Genomic DNA, 19,211 nt, shown 5'->3' with positions numbered 1-19,211 from the left:
TTGCTGCCAGTCAGGGCTTTGAGCTTCTTTGATGCACTACAATATGCCCTTGGTATACTACTGTGTCTCCAGCTTCCAGTAGTGTCTGACATATAGTAGATATTCAGTAAACTTCTGTGGAAAAGAAAAAAATGGCCGTGGTAGCATCCTTGGTGGAATATTCCAGTCATCTTACCACCTTTCTCTACCTGAGCATAAAAGGGAGACTTGGAACATCATTTATTTCCCCCCTCAGGGGCTTATTATTACAGGAAGAAGTGGAAGATAACTTCAGCACTAACCTTGAGCTCTGAAAGCCATGAGGAAGCAGGGGTTCTGGCCCTAGTCGTATATGCTGCAGGGATGTACATGTAGGATGTGGATTTGGAGAGGAGGATGCGTATTCTCCCTTCTCATGTTAGAATTCCTTCAAAAATTCCCCAGATGCTAGGAAAAAAATCATATTTACTAATTAACATTCATTTGTTAAGTGTATATAATTTTGGTAGGTGACTGTGCTAGGCTCTGTAAAGTTCACAAGTAGGAATTTGATACCATCCCTGTAAATCCATATGTAGGTATTTACGTGCCCAGTACTTTAGAAATGACTTAAATGGTCACACAAGCATTTTTTGTTATCTAGCCTCAATGCTTAGAACAAGGCCTGGCATTTACAGTTAATTAATTAATTTTCCTGAATGAATAATGAGTGAATGAACAAATGGGATCTTTTCATATATAAAAATACCAAAATGTAGTCTTGTGTCGATATCCAGATACTACTAGGTATAGGGACTCACATATATGTGATTCCATATTTACTCATTATTTTGTTTCTTCATTCATTCAACAAGGAGAGGAATAGAAAGGTAATTAAGACATTCTTTTTTTGTAGATAATACTTGTTATATATAGAACCTATTGTGTTTGTGCTATTTCCACATAGGAGGCATCAGCTCAGAATTCATGGTATAGTTCTGCCACAGGACATTTAATACCATGTCTCAGTGGCTAAAGGAAAAGCTAAACCTGTTATCCTGATTTCACAAGGTTGCTAAATTAATAAAAATATTAAAGGCAAGTAACTTAAGCATGTCATATTTCAAAAGTAATTTTAATTCCCTGGGTCACAATGTCCCAATCTGAACAACAACAACAAAAAAAGGTTCTATTATATTATTGTCAGGTTTTCTCTTTCATTTAAAACTTTTGTGTTTGTTTTTTGCTTTGTTTTGCTTTATTTTGTGTTTGTAACTCTTAATTATCAGTAAATATTTGTTAGTTTTTGTGAGAATAAAATATAATCGTCAATGTGAAAAAGATTTGAAAATATTAATGATTTTTATTTATAATATAAAAATTAGCAATGTTCTTTATTCCAGTAAGGAAAAACTTTAATTCTTTAAGTCACTGGTTTGGAGCTCCATATGGTTTCAGACTTGGGAAATCATAACTATGCATAATTCGTTCCTAGTATGCAGAATGGTGATTCTTAAAGTTCCTAGAATCTAATTTGATCCAGATCAATTTCAACATAACAAAGAGTATTAAGCACTTATAGTGTGCTAGGGACTGTGATGGGTGTTTTGCATACAAAGCTTTAACATATATCTGTTCTTGATGAGCTTAACTAGCTGAGTGAAGTAAGAAAAATAAGCAAGTGATTATCATTCAGTGGGCTTGCAGAGGGTATGAATAAGAGTTCCGGGAAGTACACAGGAATAAGTTATTACTGTTGACTAGGGCAGCAGAGGTTAGAAGGAGGTAACACTAGGGTTGGAGATTAACAGATGGAAAGAAATTTGCCAGATGAGGCGGGTTACAGCAGGGGTCCCCAACCCAATCTCCTTCCGCCCCTCCCTCCCCCGCCCACCCGAGGCCACACAGCAGGTGAGTGGCTGGCAAGTGAGCAAAACTTCATCTGTATTTGCAGCCTCTCCCTAGTACTAGCATCACTGCCTCAGCTCCACCTCAGATCATCAAGCATTAGATTCTCAGAGGGGCACTGGTCACTGGTGCCAAAGAGGTAGGGGACTGCTGGGTTAGAGGAAGAGAGAAAGGGCATTCTAAGCAGGTTAAAACACATATAAAGACTCGGGTAAATATGTGAAAGCATGGTGTATTTAGGCAGCCAAGAGTAGTTTAATGTGACTTAGAGCCTGGGGAATGGAGTTTAGGGTGAGAGAAGAGGAAAGAAGAGGTAATAGATAAAGCTAGACGCATATGCTCAGGAAAGATTGTTAAGTGTCTTTTATCCTGAGAAGACTGAAGCTCTCAGTCACATTTCTTACACATATATTATTACAATTCAGTTTCCCTACGTTTCAAAAGTAGGAATACAAAGAGAGAGAGAAAAGTAAATGAATTCATGAATGAATGAATAGATCAAATGTGTAAATAATAAAGGCACAGTTAGCAGTGGATATTGGAAAAACCAAGAAGGCAGCATTTTTGAAGTATAGCATGCCCTGGAAAGTGGGTGTTTGGCATAGTGGGGTATGTGGTAAGTGTTTGAGCAATGTAGGTCCTCCACTGTGACATGTATACGATGGTAGCATATTTGAATCCCTGCACAGTTAGTTATAGCACCAAAGAAAATTATTATTGCATTGACTGCTAACAGTGACAAATGAGGGATGCAAATGACTGGATTGCTCTTGCACAGGTCATAGGAGTATACGGGTTATAGTCATATGAAAGGTACATGTACAGTGAGAGAGTGTAAGCAGGAGAGTTTAAGTGATGAAGAGTATAGTGTATATGCTCTTGTGATTGTATGTTCAGTGGTCGGTGTAAGGGGGTGGTTAATAATGAGGCTTATGAGTAGCCAGGGTATTCATTTTATTTGTGAATATTACAGGAATAAGAGATAAGTCAGTAGCAACAAGCTATTTTATGACCAAGTATAATTCATTTTACTCCTCTGGACCTCTGTTTCTTTTCCTATAAAGTGAAGAGGTTAGATTTGATCATCTCTAAAATCTCTTCCAGCTGTATATCCAATGCTTAAAGTAATCTCCTTTAAAGTACAAGGTAAATTTGGTGGGGCGGAGGGGGGGGGTTGTTGTATATGTGCACGTGTTAGCCAATCTCTACAGAACTTGTTATATGCCATTTAAAAATATATTGATGTAGCTTTTTCCTCCCTGCTTTTTAGATGGTTGAACACTTTAGGAATGCTGGCCAGTCAGGGCATTGATGTTGTGATACGGCACTCATTTTTTGACCATGGATACAATCACCTCGTGGACCAGAATTTTAACCCATTACCAGTAAGTGTGAGATAAAGATCCCCAATTCTTTTTCCATGTCATTCAGTTCTTTTGATCGTGCCTTGTTCCATACTGGGAAAATTTTTCTGTTCCTTCTGTTATCAATTAATTTCATAAGATAGGAAAATATATATATGTGTATATATACACACACATACATACATATATATATATACCCATATACACGTGTGCATGTATACATATACACACATATATATAGTGCATATATAACATTTATATATTTATTTACTACGATAATTTTAACGAAATTTGTACAGTTGAGATTCCACATCTACTTGTGGCCTGTTTGAACTCTGCTTGAGAGTGAATTTTTCCAGATTGTTTTCTTTTCATGCTAATAGGAGACATTAGTTAATGTCAGATGCAACATGTTGAAAGCAGATGGTAGAGTGTTGGACAAGATCAGATACAGTAGGAACCCATCTCTTGGGGAGTAGTTGAATAAAATGCACTTACAGTTAGATGTTGATCCTCAATGTGACAACGAAAGGTTTGCCCAGAGCACCAACTTTTCTAGGAAAGCAACGGAAATGGAAAGCTAAAGAAGAATGGCAAAAGCAGAGATGAGTTTGTCTGGTTACTTTACTGACCAATCAAAGAAATCCCACTCAGTCCAAAAGAGCTGCACGTTATCAGAACTATTACATGGGTCATCTTTGTCACAGACATCTTGGTCATGATGAAAGGTCAGACACCTCATTGACCCATAGAATGTCAGGGGTGGGATTTCCCTTCGAGATTATCCAGTTCCACCTTATGTAACAGAGAGATTGATAGTCTGGAGTGGGAGGGAAGGGGGTAGGTAGACCAGCCTTAGAGCCTGTCCCTGTACCTTGGTCCAGTGCTCTTCCTACAGAATTACTGCTGCCCTGGGGTCCATAGTAAATAAACCCAATGGAGCCAGTGAGTGTTCCTGCCATTTGCTTCCCTCTGCCTATTTCCGGGCCTGATCCAGGAGGCCTCTAAGCCTAGAACAGAGAACAGCTTGGCTCCCAACAGCACCAGTTCCATGTTGCAAAAGAATCTCTCTAGATAGAGTTCTGAGTAATTACTATATCACTGACTGCATATCATTCCAATTAAATCACAGTGCTAAAACTGACTGACACAGTTGCTTTTCTTCACAGAGCCAGGATACCTCTCTTGAAGTGTATGGGGGGCTGGAGTATGGAGGGGTGGAGAGGAAAATTTCAGTTTGGAACTATAGGGGTTTTTGTTTGTTTTGAGCTCATAATTGTGAAAATAAAAATAATAATTAGAAAAGTATCTATGAAGTATAAGCATTAAATAAATATGTCACACAAAAACAAATACTTATTGATCATCAGGCAGTGGGGAGGGGACTCATAATAGATAAATGAATATATAAATAATAGAGTACTGTGACAGAGTCAGCAAGGGCTCTTTCACAGTGTGTTTACAGGGGAGGCTTCTCTGAGGAGACATTTAAGCTAAAAGCCCGATGACAAAAAGGAGCCAGCCTAACAGATTTTGCAGAAGAGCTTTCGTTAAGGGGAAGGGGCTAGCACAAAGGCTTCTCAGCAGGAGCCAACTTGGCATGTTTGAGGAAACTCAAGAACACCACTGGAGTGATGGGGGCCTGGCATGGAAGGGGAGACTTATTGGACACGAGGCCAGCAGGGATCAGATGACATAGGGCTTTGTAAGCTAACAGGAGTTTGACTTTTACTATGAGTAGTATGAAAAGCCATTGGAGGGTTTTATGCAGGGAAGTAACATTTTAAAAAGATCACCTTGGTATAATTAATGCATCAAATGCGAGTTATTATTTCTTTAATAATGTGGGTAATATTTAATTTATAGGCCACTTTCATATACCATATATCAATAGTGCTCTGAAAACTGTCTTCCCTTGCCTCTGCCCTTGCTTTTTCCTTTCTTTCCCTCTTGCCTTTATTTGTTCCTTTACTCATTCAAATCTCATTCACTCTTCTTAATCCTGTACTATGTGCTGATCCCTGGCAGTGGGCCACTGTGATGAACCAAAAAGACAAGGAATTCTTGGAGCTTATAATCTAGTAAGGCATACTGAGAAATGAAAAATAAATAAACAAAGAAACAAGATAATTACATGTTGTCATAATTGCTCTGAAGAGAACCTGGTGAGATAAGTATGACTATTTATACTTATTTTGCTGAAGAGAAACTAAGATTATTAAATGACTTATCCAAGGTCAGGCAAGTAGTAAGAGCTGGAACTCTCAGAGGTTTTCAGTCCTAAATCCTATTTTCTTTTCACTATGCTGCACTATTTTTTGAAGTACTCTCTTTGCTGTCTGTGCTGTGGTCTGAGGCCAATGTTTGTCTCAGAATTGGGTCTGAAGATGGAAACAGGCAACTTAAGGAATTGGAGATAAGAAAACCTAGGCTAAAAAAAGATGGTCTTTGGGTGACTAGACAGGCTTGATTTCCAGAACTGGACAAACCTGGATTCCATCTCAACTCTCTGTGTACCTTTGCATGGCTATGTGCAGGTTAAAGATGCAGCTCTTGATGGTTTTGCTCTCCCCAAGTGAGAGTTGCTGCAGGTGGCTTCCTTTGAAAGCATGGCACAAGAGACTTCAGTGGATACATGGTGGCAGCAGAGCTCACAGAAGTTCATAGGAAGCTAAAGCAAATCCCATTGATTTAGTACAAATGAGCTGGATGGCTACATTTCTGGAACACCAAGCTCTAATAAAGAAATCATATGTAAAAGTATTTAAAAAGGTAGCATATATTTCTTTATGCTGATAAATTCTGGTTCTTATAGAGAACTTGGCAGCTGGGCAGTGTATCCTAAGTCTCCCTTGAAAAGAAGGCTAGGTCAGGGCACAACCTGACAGACCTTTCCAGCAGGCCCCTAGAAGGTGTAACAGAGACAGACCTGGGAATTGTATATATAGGATGCCACTTCAGAGAGTTATACATTTTATAACCAAGCACTGCCAATGAAAACGTGGATTTTATATTGTGATTAAATCTTCAAGAGAGTTTGTAAAGAGCTTAGGAGATCACTGAGTTGTGTTTTGGTTGCCTTGCAGAAAAATCAATATTCTCTCTTCCAGCTTCTTCAAACCTAGCTCAGTACATTTCAGGAAAGGTTTTTATTAGCAAATACTATTTTGTTTTCATTTTTCTAATGCTCCAGGATAAATTCAGAAAAAATGAAGATCTTGGCTGAATGGCATCTTAGCTCATATCCCATATTACCCCTCCACTCACCCAATCAACTTTGATCCCAGTTTGTAGGATTCCGCCACAGCTTTGACAAGGTTATTTCCAATAGCACCATTCCAATCTAAGGTAAGAGAGAATATGAGGGTGGCCCTTTAATAAAGAAACGTCTTCAGAAAAGATCATTTTCAGCTACATCCCTTGTTCTTTATGGTTCTTCCCTCCAGAAAAGTGCCAACTCTCCTCCTGTTGTGAGATTTTTTTTCTCCTGGGAAGAGGAGGACATTTAGTTCAGTAGTGCTTCATCAGTCAACTCCCACCCTTTTCCCCTGACCCCTGTGCCATTGGGAAAGAGGGAACGTGTGAGTCTCCACAGCCAGTCGGCCAGTCATGGGCTCCCTTGGGAGTAAGTGATGTTTGTGCAGAAGAGATCTGCACATTCAGTGGACATAGTCCAGACCCCACCAGCCATGGGCATTTCTCCTAAGAGAGGGTTTTGGAATTTAGCTTGCTGCTTTTTTTAAGAGCTTGATTTACAGAGCTCTCAGGGAAAGGAATGGTGAATTACTAGTCAACATCTTGGTAACTCCCACGCCAGCCTAGCAAATATAATTCAATTCAAAAAACATTGACACTTCAAACGCATCTGGCTCTGTGCTAGGTATTCTGGAGACATGCAGATAAATAAGATATGGTTCCCTCATCTGCAGAGCTAACAAGCTGGTGTGTGTTTGTGTTTGGGGGATTACAATTTAGTCCTTTATTTAGAATAAAATAGAAAGCTAGTTCACATCGGATTGCCTTTTCTATACTGGGCGTACTGGTAGGATATTTATATTTGCTGTCAGCATTCTTCTTTGCTGACTGCCCCTGCTGAATAATAATAAACATTCAGTTCAGCCTTGTGTACATTTGTTAACACTTGCTGTGTACATTGTTCTGGAATACAGTCAGTGGTCATGGATTGTAATGCAACTCACTAATCTATGGAGGGATTAAACCTATGGCTGTGGTTCCCATAGCAACAGGATCTGAGCCAAGCTACCACTGTTCATATGTCATTTGGCCATTGGAAAGAAACTGAATCTTAACGGTGCCTGCCTGGCTTCATTGGTTAGCCTATCACTGGGATAAGATCCTAAGTGCTCCATTCTTGTTTCTCTTTGAAATGTTAGATAGTACCCCTTATGCACTGCACAGCCATGATCTAGACACAGGATCAGCTTAAATCTGACCATTTCCTGAGAAAGAACATCCAATTACAGGCCTATGTCCCATAGATGCTGGATTGATGCACAATTTCTTCTTGTATAAAGAACTACCTAATTAGGAGGCTTCATGGGGAGCAGCAGGACCCTGGTCCTGTGACTGGATTCTTGATTCTAGCCCTAGCTCTGCCATTAATTAGATGTGTACCTTTAGGTTCTAGTTTTCTCATCATTTAAATTGTGATAAAAAAAAAAATGTCTCTTCTATCTACCTACAAAAGATATTGTTACAATCCTTGAGAAAATTAGATATGATAATCGAATTCTGATTTTGTATATACACGTACACATAAAAAAATTACTGGAAAGGACTGCATCTAAACATTAAAAGTGGTTTTCTCTGGATGGTGATATTACAGATAGTTTTTATTTTCTTCTTTGTGGATTTTTTGTATGTAAAATTGCTATAATCAGTATTATTGCTTTTATAATATGAAAAAAATAGACTATTTTTTAAGCATTTTATTTTATTATTTAAAGGCTATTTTTAAAAGAAAAAAATAGAGTGTTTTGAAAGGATTAAGTGCTTTAAATAGTTAAGCAAATTATCCCAGCCTAATTCATTTATTGTTCATTGATTCGTTCATTCATAAACACTTGTTATACTCCTGCTACATGCTAGATGCTGGATGTTGGAGACACTGTCTTGCCCTCAGGGAGCTTGCAGTGTAGATAGGAATCAGATGAATCAGCAGAAACTGCCACAGAAGCACTTTGTCAGGGCAGGAGAGGAACAGAAGCCAGCCTGTCAGGCAGGTCGGGCATCAAGAAAGGGTTTCTGGAGGAGACAACACCTGAGCTGGATCTTGAAGGAGAAGAGCAAGTTAGCCATGGGAAGAAGAGTTCGAAGTCTGGGGAGGATCTGCCAAAGGCAATAGCATGTACAAAGGTACAGAGGCGTTAATTTTCCAGAGAGTCATGGTGGATGGATTCTGAAAAATTACTTAGGCACGTTTTTCCCATTGCTGTTCAGTGGCCACAAAGGGTGTGTGAAAGTAAAGAATTTCAAAGCTGGAGGTGGTGGAGCAGGGAGGTACAAAACCCAGCCAAACCAGCCTGCGACTTGTTTCTTGGTATAGATTCATTTCTTTCTTTTCTTTCCCGTGGGAGCCATCAGGAAGATGAAAGAAGCAGAGTGTACCTGTTTAGGGGTAGCTGTGATATGAAACCCAATCTTCTCATTAGAGGCCCTGACAAAAACTTCTCCATGCACAGCCTTCCTTTGTGGCAGCCAGCAGCTGCTGAGAGAAGAGCGCCCTCGGCTGCAGGATCAATCACTGGGGCTCAGGCTGGCTCCACTTTAGCTGCCAAAGCGCCTGGGCTGCATGCCCAGTGGGCATGACTTGCTTCTTTGCTCCTCTCTGCCTGTAAACCCTGGCTTTTCAGATCAGAGCCTGTGCCTGCACCATCTTACTGGGCAGGCAGCTCTTTTGCCCTTAATACTTTAAATAGAGGCCCCTCTGATTTTTCACTCCAGTACTCATCCTTTGCTTATTTATTAACCTGAGTGGTGTGCACAGGATGTGAATGACAGACAGCAGTCTAACAGCTCACTCTGATTGAATTTGCTTCGGGAAACAGAGCTCTGTACCTGAAATCAGAAGGTGCGGGCTCACAGTGCAGCACCACAAGGTTCCAGTTGCTTGAGTCTTCATTTCCAGCTCTGTAAAATGGGCCTAACTGTGCTGAGGTTGGGTGTGGGAGTATTTGAATGTGGTGCTTAAGAGTAATATTGACTTTGGAATCAGACCTGAGTTTCAAACCCCACTCTCCCACTTAGTAGCAGATTACTAAACTTTGATAAACATCATTTCCTCTCTTACAATGGAGACAGTAATAGTTTCTATTTGAGAGGGTTGTTGGTAAGGATTAATCGAGCCCATGCGTGTGTAGTTTTTACCTCATACTAAGCACTCAGTAAATGTTAGCTACTATTATTATTTATAAAGTCACCTGGTAAAATGTAAAATTCTGTAAGTTACTAATTATCATTAGTAACGAACATAACTATGGCAACATGATATACCTTTGAATATCTATTCAGATACCTGGAAATCAACACAAGTAATAACTAAGGTATGAAAAGTAGATTTTTTTAAAAAAAAAATTATGTTGCCGGAAAATTAGAAGAATAAAAAGGGAAAGCCGTGATTCCTGCACTTGAGAGGAATTGACTGCAAATGGTTAAAGACAAACTAAAAATTATATTTTATTTTCCTCCAGAGAAGATACTGACAGCCTTTCCCAGTGAATGCAATTAGGGCAGTAACCGCACTGCAATACTAGCTCTAACACCTTCATTTGGTATTTATAAATGGCCCAATAAGCCCTAGAAACCATGATATGTCCCATCAAAGTGCTAATGACAGCACATTATGTGAATCACTGAGAAGCAACAATTGAAAAAATCTCTCTCTGCCATCAACCATTTATATTGTTCTCAGATTGCAATACTGAGGGAGTACAGCTACAGCAAATCATGCAGCAACCTAAATAAATTAAGGAGAAGAAGCAATTATAGCTTCATTGCATTTGACTTTACGAGCATAGTACATCCTCAAAGCCATGTACCAATAATAGAGGAATAAGGCCAGCTCTGGAAATGAGAAGAGCTGCACCTCCTCTAACCTTATCAGTTCACCTAAAACACTAGAAAATTACCTGAAAATAATCTGACAAGAAAGAGAGGATGGGAGGGAGGAAGGAAGCAAAAGAAAGTGGAAAGGGAATAAATGGAGTGCCATTTGGTGAGTTGCAAAGATCTTTTATGAGTGCTGCAATTAGACAAATGTAAGGTTTTTTCACTTTAAATGTTATAGTTGCAAATACTAAGGGCACAACAATGTCTATACGATGGTTAGGAACTAACAAATGGGCCTCTGATAGGAGTGAACTTGAGAGCCAAAGATAATACATTACATTTGTGTTGTTGTTTATTTAAATAAAAGCAGAAGTATTTAAAATAGAAATAGAATCAATAGGTATTCTGTTTTTAATTCTTATTTAAATGCACTATACTATAAATTATTTAAAGATCTATCAGTTATTAGGTACCTCATTCACTAACTTTCAACTTTTATCAACCTGCTTATTTTATCTCTGATTTGGTTTTATGCTTTGAAAGGATTGAATAGAACACATCATTTTTACTCATTCTAAACTTGATTTGGGCAGACCTGCCTTCTACTCTGGAATCCACTGCCCTCATCTTGATGTTAAAATCCTTATAACCTTCCTTCATTAGAGCAGTGATTCTCAAACCTGGCTACATATTATGGTACCCTGGGAGCTTTTAAAAAATACTTGTGCTTAGGTACCACCACCAGAGAGTCTGATTGATTTGGTCTGTAGAGGAGCCCAGGTGTTGGTATTTTTAAAAGCTCCCCAAGTGTGTCTAATATGCACCCCAAACTGATGACCTGTGGTCCCTTTCAGCTCTGACATTTTCTGATTCATCTTCAAGATTTTCATACCAGTACCTTCAGACAGGCCTCCTAGCTGAGCTTACATTTATAAAACTTTTTAAACTAAAATTAAATGACTGTTTCACTTTTAAATCACCCAGGGAGTAATCCCTCTTTTCTCAAGGCTCTTGTAGCCCTATCATAGCAGTTATCTCTTTTGTTATTGTTGTTGATAGAGTTGTTCAGGTACATCTAATTTCCTCTCTCTGAGTGTAAGCTCCTTAGAAACAAGCCACCTCTCCTATCTTTATATCCCCCATAATGCCCTGCTCATAGTCACTCCTTATTGAATTCTAAAGATGCTCAGTGACTGTGATTCTGGGGGCTGCAGTGCATACTCACTAATGGAAATATGGAGGTCAGGCTTTCATTGTCAGGTGCTGTGTGCACATTGAGTATAGGGTGCTTAAGAGACTGGACTCTGGACACTTGCTGTGTCACATTTGACAGATCCCCTCATCTTCCATCTTTTCTGTAATGGTGATGCTAAAACTTCATTGTACTGTATAGGTTCTTCTGAGTGCTTAAGACAATGCCTGACAGTAAGTATATGATAATGTGACCATTTTTATCTATTCTAAATATATGAAAATTATTCCTTGGAATTGGATGAAATTCTAACATCTTGAAAAAGATGGGAACACCTGGGAAACAGCCATCCCAATGGGCAGGTACTAATTACAACTGATCAGTAACAGGACATATTTTAGTTATAATAATGTTGTTTGGCACATATGGATTGTTTTAGAATCTTCCAAATCCTCCACATCTCATTTAATACTCCACAAACCTACATAATGATAATTTTCTCCTTTGGCTTCTTTGACTTTATTCTTTATGTCCCCCTAGAAGTTTCCACAGCTTATTTTCATCCATTAATTTATCTGGCCTTTCCAGCTTCCTAATAATGCAAGTAGGAGAGACATACCCATTCTGTTTAATAGAGAAGAAAACTGAGGCCCAGAGAGGTCCAGCAATTTACTCAAAGGAACACAGCAAGGTAGAGCCAGTGGTTCTGAGTTCTCTGATTCTTCATCACTACTTCATATTCTCCCTTTGTTTGGTTCTGCCATGGCTCTGTCAAGTCAAGAATTCAGATCGACATTGTCCCCTAGCAGCCAAGGTAGATGGAAATGGCAATGAGGAAGTAGAAAAGCTGGCCTCAAGGTAAAATAAAATGATCCAGAAGATAAAACTCTTGTACATTTATATTTTCATTGACTAATGAAAGGAAAAAGAAAGAAACAAATTTTCAATTTCCTGCAGCAGCAGGTTAGTTTCAATGCTTCTATTGAATATATTTAAGAGCAAAATACAGTATTTACCACTCTTCTTGAAGTTGTCATTTTGCCCCATATATATTATATATGTATATTATATATGTGTATATGTAAGAGGTCCCCCCTCCTTGAATATGGGACCTCTTAAAACCTCTCCTGCCCAAGAACCATAAACTGTGCAGGAGCTGGACCATCCTCTAATATTTACCCATGTGATGATGGATGGAGATCCAGAAGTCATTTCATTTGTTTGGGAGAGCCACATAAGGGCATTTCCATGGTGTCTCTGAAAGACAAAGGGTCATGAATACCCCTTCATTAATTTTACCTCCAGGAAAGCACTACAAATGTATTGGGGGCTTTGCCATGGATGCAAACTGAAGATAAAACTCTTGTACATTTATATTTTCATTGACTAATGAAAGGAAAAAGAAAGAAACAAATTTTCAATTTCCTCAGGAGCAAGTGGAATAGGAAAGGTGTTGGCAATGTCCAAGATAACATACCAAGTGCCATCTGTCTGGGCAGTGGATTTAGTTACAGTTACAATGTCTGCAAGAGCTGGGATTATAGAGTAACAACTTAATCCACCAGAAATCTCCTGTTCCATTACCATTGGATACAAGGCTGTCATATTAAGATGTTGTACCTCTTACTATTCCTGCTGCCTTTTAGATCTTAATCAAAGCTGTGGTTTCCTTTCACCCTCCTGGGACCACTCAAGATGAGACAGGAAGACAGGCTGGGGAGTGATTTACACGTCCCACTACAGGTGAATATCCCCACTATGGGTAACATCCCACTGCATGTGACTCCTCTTGATTAGGAGGATTCCCTTCTGGACATTGTGAATGTTCATAGCTTAGTCATGTAAAACATCAGCACCAAGGTACAGTCAGTGGGGAATGTACATTGGAAGCCACAATAAGAGGACATTGAATTGGTCCAAAGGGCTCTCACCTGCAAGGTCAATTTAGATTAGTTTTCCCTACTAAGGACCTTGCCCAAACCTTTTTAGTTGAATTCAGGAGGCCCCCTCCCCAACAAAATGGGTAGGATTGTGACTTAGTCACCTTTATCCAATAGAGCATTAAAGTTTGAGTTCTTCCCCAAAGTTTCTCAACATACTTGTTTTTGCCCTTTGGTCCCTCATGGAGACAGGGAGACCTCAGCCCCACATCTAGTCAATTTTCTCTTTGAAACAGTTCAAATTGGGATAGAGGATAGAGATATAGATATAAATACACACACACATCTTCTGGTTATTGGTTCAGTTTTTCTAGAGAACCCTGACTAATACATACAACATTTAATTAAGGCTACTATCAGCAGGACCTTTATAAAATACTGACCATAGTGTATTGCAATGCATCTGTCTATCACTCTTTCTCTTCCTCTCCCATGCAGGGGAGAAATAGTTAAGTTGAAAGTGACTGTGAAACCTTGGGTGCTAAGACTTTATTTTAATAAATTGTCTTCCTCAAACATAGTAGGCACTCAATAGAGGTTTGGTGAATGAGAGAGGGATTGAGTGTGTGAGTGAATGATTGGATTTCTTCAATCCCCCATAGTTGCCTTCCCTAATATCCACATTCAGCAAAAAAGCCTATGTGCCTTTCAAGGTCCAGCTCACAGGTTGCCTCTTTCTGAGAATTTTTCTCGAATTCTCCTAAGAGAATGTTTTGTCTCCTGCTTCTAAACCTCATTAACATTGACTCTGTATCTCTTTATGCATTTGGTATGCACAGTGTTATCTACAAATATGTTTAGTCTTTTGCAAACTGGTCATATTTCCCTCTCTAAATTGTAAGTTCCTTGAATATAGGAACTGATATACTGATCTTTATATATCTCCTTAAGCACCAAGTACATAGTTGGTACCTAATAGACATTCAAAAATTGCTGCATTGGGCTGTCTCAAGCCAGGGTAGGGAATCACTGGTGCAAATGTGCTAATTACCCACAGGTTGTTTTAAAGGTGTTTCTGATTATTAGTTAGCAGTTCAGACTCCCTTTAGGAAACATGGCCTTTTTTGTTAATGATCACTTTAACTGCCACACATCTTTGTAATGATTGGTTGCCTTTAAAATAAGCCAATTACTACATGTTTATAGAGAGCATACATGTGAAAGAACTGTGAGTAAAATAACAAAACGTTCAGAGATCCAAATAGCATGGGTGTTGATTTGTTCTAGAAATCCTAGTTCATACATCTCATTATCATCTTCATCTTCTGAGCTACCATGAAATGAGAGCCAGCTACATGCCAGCAACTAGGTCATTTCATATCATGATTTTTTTAATCCTTAAGGCAACTGGAGATATTAGTTTAATCTACTGTTGAGGAAACAGAGGCCCAGAGAGTTAGGTAGTTTACTCACTGATTACTTACAGCCTACCTTATCTTCATACCTTGCTCATCTCTAGTCCCTTTGGAGTCCATCTCAGCAATTGTCTTGCTTCTAAGCCAAGCCATCTACTGTTGTCACTCTAGACTCTATAATCACTCAGAGCCTCTTTAGCTCTTGTCCGAATCATCACAGTGACCTTCTCATGGTTTCTCTGCCTATAGTTTCTTCTACTTCCAAAAAATCTTCCACAATATCAATGAGAGACATGGTCATGCCATTCCCCTTCTTCAAAACCTTTGTTGGATCCCCATCACCTATGCAATGCCCCTGACTTCTAAGCATGGCACTCAAGGCTTTCCATAATCTGGACTTGCTCTGCTTTTTGAGTTCTATTTCTAAGCAGTCATACCCAGATTACATGTCTTCCACTGGAATTACTGACTCATCATTACCCCCAACAAAATATTCTTTGCTCCAAAGTCCATTAGAATCCATCTCTAGTTCCACCTTCTCTAATGCCCTCAACAGGAATCTCTCACACTGATTCTCTCACTTTGATTATATGTTATACTTGGTTCTCACTATACAATGATGTCTAGCATAGTTATAAATACATAGACCAATCTCTCCTTTTAGAAAATGAGAAAATCGAAGGCAGGGAATATTATGACTTACTATGCTTAGCATATAAGGAAAGATTATGAATTTGGCTGGGGATTAAATTGAATTTTGGGTGAATAAGGTATTAAAAGTCTACCGCACTCTGAGGAATAGTTACAGCTGCTGCCTCAAGGGACACTGATTATAAATTCTGTTGAGGAAATGGAGGCCCACTCCATTTAATCACTCTCTTGTACCATAACATACCTACCGTTCAGGCAGTAGTGTATCAACTGTAACATGGACAAAATGTAATCTCACATATATCCAGGATTAATTTTCTAAATGTTTTACCAGCTCTGAAAAGCACCTGGATGCAATGGTTCCATACCAACTCAAATAAGACTTAAAAAGAGGTTTGAAGGGTGAGAGAGAGGTAGCTTGCCAAATGAAATGTCTTAGAAACACCAATTTAATGACTTACATATAAATTAATCATAAACATGTGGATTAAATTTCCCCAGAAAAAGCATGTTTTGGTTCTCTGTGGACCACAAAAGATTGAAAAATGATTGGAGATATTTCCTGAGCCCAAAGACTAAGAAAGAGCAGTTCTATACTTCTTTAACTACAAATATTAGTGCAATAGATAAATTATCTAGGAGTCTAGGGAAGTTAGAAATATGGACAGGAAATAAGAAAATGAGATTCAGCTTGAGAGTATGTTCCAGGTACACCTGGGGCAAAATAATCAGAAACAGAGAGATTTTGTTTTAGAGAGAACCCAATAAAGTTATGGAGACTATAAGACATTCAGGGTGATTTCTAGTTGGCATGGCCCATGTAATAGAAGACTGGTCATTCTTATTCCTGAGAATACAAGAGAAAAAGCCCTAGACTATGGAATATGAAATGGTACTCATTGCCCACAGAATAAAAAACAAAGCCTTTGCTTTGGATCATATCAAGATTTTCTTGATGGAAGAAGGGTTTGGCAAAAATTAGACTAATTTTTCCAGATGACTCAAGGAAATAAATGACCAAAGTCAAGAAAGTAGTCTTTGAGCATAGAGTACAGAAGCAAAATGGAGTCTGAATTCCAAAACAAGAGAAACTGAAACTCAAGTTCAAATGATTGCCTTCAGTAGGGAAGAACACAATCTTTGTTTGAAGTCATAAGTACAGCATAGGCCATTCATAGGAGGCCTTCTGAGAAGTGTTTTATCCTTCCTTGTCATTTGAAAATACTTTTTGAAGAGGTTAGATATCCTTCCAAATAGGCCAAACTAAAATATCATTATTATAGTCAATTTCTGACCTTGGAAAGTAGGCCATGTTTTGCAGTGTTATACAAGTAAATTGGCATGAAGACCAAATGACCTAATGTCAAGAAAATACAAAGAGGTTTTCTATGAGTCTAGAAAAGAGAGTTGAAGAAAATAATCTATTGCTTTCTAGGAGGTAGGGTATCCTGGTTTTCTAGATACCCAATGAAGTGTGAGAAAAATAATAAGGATCAATGATAACAGACAGTCTTTTACATTTGTATAATGCTTTGCCATTTACATGGTGCTCCATATAAATTGTCTCATAATCTTCCCAGTAACTACCAGACAATATTACTGTCTCATTTGTATAGATGAAGAAACTGAAAATTGTACTATTTTGTCATCAAGAGATGACAAATAATTTGGAGCATATGGCAGTGTCAGGGACTCGTCTTGTTCTTTTGACCCCTAATTCAGTATTCTTCCTATATTTAAGTGATTTCATAGCTGACTGGTTTAACTCTATAGGGAAGAAGATTACTATAGCTTGTTGAAAGTCTCAACATAACTCATTGTTGATTGTATTGATCATATGTTCTCGGCACTTTATGTCTTAGCTCATTTAATGATCACAGCAACACTGTGGGGTAGATATTAGTACTCTCATTTTAAAGGCAGAGAATCAAGTATGGAGGGATTAAGTGACTTGCCTACTGGTCAGTAAATGGAGGGGCTGGAATTCAAATCTAGGCAATCTGTCTCCAGAACTCACTGTTTAACCACTATGTTGTACTCTATCTAGAAACTGCTTTGTCATAAATATTATTTTCCCTGGTGAGGAGAAAGCCATCTCACAATGAAGTTGACATCTAATTCTGAGTATATCTAAACTTGGGGTACAGATTTCCATTAACTGCATGCTTCTATATTAGAGAAAGCTGAGGTGACATGCCTATCAGCAGATGGCACATGTGACTCTAACCTAGACATATAATTCGCAGCCACTATTGTGACTGCTGAATCCTGAATCAAAAGGAAAATTCCATGGTGAAAGAATAAGGAGCGATATTTAAATAGTACAATTTTTAAATGATATAACCCCTAAAAGCATAACCAGAGATTCTCAATGGCAGGATGGTTGCTTCTCTCTTCTTAAAGGACTGTAGAGAATGAAAAGTTATCTTTGGTTAGGAGAAAGGACACTAGGCTTTGGGATTTAGTGTTCGGACCTGCAGACATGCCTACCTTATTTTTTCTCTTACTTTTCTATTTTTGCTTTGTAGAGAAGTAGTGACCAAAGGCTTGGACTCAAGAGCTAACCTTTTAATTTAATTCATCTCTTTGTTTAAATCTGCTGGCTTAATGGAGGCAAGGCAGGGAAAATTGTGAACATCTGGATAGTTGAGTCACAGCTGCCAGAGGCCTTTTCCTGACAGAATGACTAAATTCTGCAGTAATTCCATGAGGAGTTTGTCAAAAATGAGGATTCAAGGGGAATGAAAAGAACCATTCCAATCAAGGCTGAGGAAAAAGTGAAGTCTTATCAAGAAGTGATAAACAACAGTGTGGAATGAGTGTGAAAGGAAAATAGACAACTTGCAAATGCTTCTAGGGAGAACAGTCTGGATGATGAAGGGACTGTGAACCATATGAAATAAGTATGAAAGCCCTGGGGAATTTAAGCTAAAGAAGGGCAAACTTGCAGGTGACATGAAGGTTATCTTCCAACGTGTGAAAGCCTGTCATTTATAAGAGAGTTTAGATTTCTTCTATAGGGCGTAGATTTCTTATAAGGCACAGAGGATTTCATCTCCTGCAAAAAGTGATGAACCAGGATTTAAAGCCCAAGTCCAATCTGAGAGCACTTCATCTTAACCACTATGTTATTTTAACAGGAGAGCTTGAATTTATACTCTACATACAACTCAGATATTTAAAAAACAAACTTTATTTCACTCACTGATTGCTCATAAGCCCTTAACCCTCCTTGAGAATAACAAAACACAACAACAGAAATCAACTTTCCAATTAAAAGTAACTTAATCTTTTCTTCCTGGTAATTTCACAGACTTTTCAGAGTTTCCATCCCGTTCTCCTTTTTTTTCCTCCTAGATGCCATCTGGGTACAAGGGGATTCTGATCTCATGTGCTGGTAATGGGGAGGAGCCACATGTTCTGTCATCTGAGTACTCACCGACGTTCACTCAGTCATTCCCCCTGATTACTTGGTGCACTACCCTGGTATTCTCTGAGGGATAGTGGGTGCTGCTAGGTTTTTTTCAGTTTCATATTGGCACCTGCTATTGAGCCTGTGCATTACCATTGCTCCTTGTTAAGCTCCCCATATTCTGAGACTTCCTTGTAGTGTCACCAAGATTATTCTAGAACACTAGTTCCCTCAGCAATTCTCTGTGACTTTACAGAGCACAGGGGAACTTGTGGATCTCCTGCAGGAAAGCAAAGGTCATGGCAGACAGGAAGCACTGACTCAGACCCTCCTTTTGCAGAATCGCATCATTTCTGTGCCATC

The 19,211-nt window shown here is 38.8% G+C and overlaps 1 protein-coding gene across 1 annotated transcript in view; it reads left to right on the top strand.

Annotated features, from left to right (window-relative positions):
- The window catches only part of LOC105304661 (inactive heparanase-2), a gene marked incomplete at its 3' end in the record, with an annotated part of 440,017 nt that extends 436,766 nt beyond the window's left edge, over positions 1 to 3,251 (top strand). Inside the window, exon 9 of the mRNA XM_011378912.1 lies at positions 3,137 to 3,251. Within this exon, the coding sequence (XP_011377214.1) occupies positions 3,137 to 3,251 (115 nt within the window). The remainder of the gene's footprint in view (positions 1 to 3,136) is intronic.
- Positions 3,252 to 19,211: the final 15,960 nt, after the last annotated feature.

This window comes from Pteropus vampyrus, unplaced genomic scaffold (genome assembly GCF_000151845.1).
Source record: "Pteropus vampyrus isolate Shadow unplaced genomic scaffold, Pvam_2.0 Scaffold348, whole genome shotgun sequence".
NCBI lineage: Eukaryota > Metazoa > Chordata > Mammalia > Chiroptera > Pteropodidae > Pteropus > Pteropus vampyrus.
This window is presented reverse-complemented; position numbering and strand designations above follow the sequence as displayed.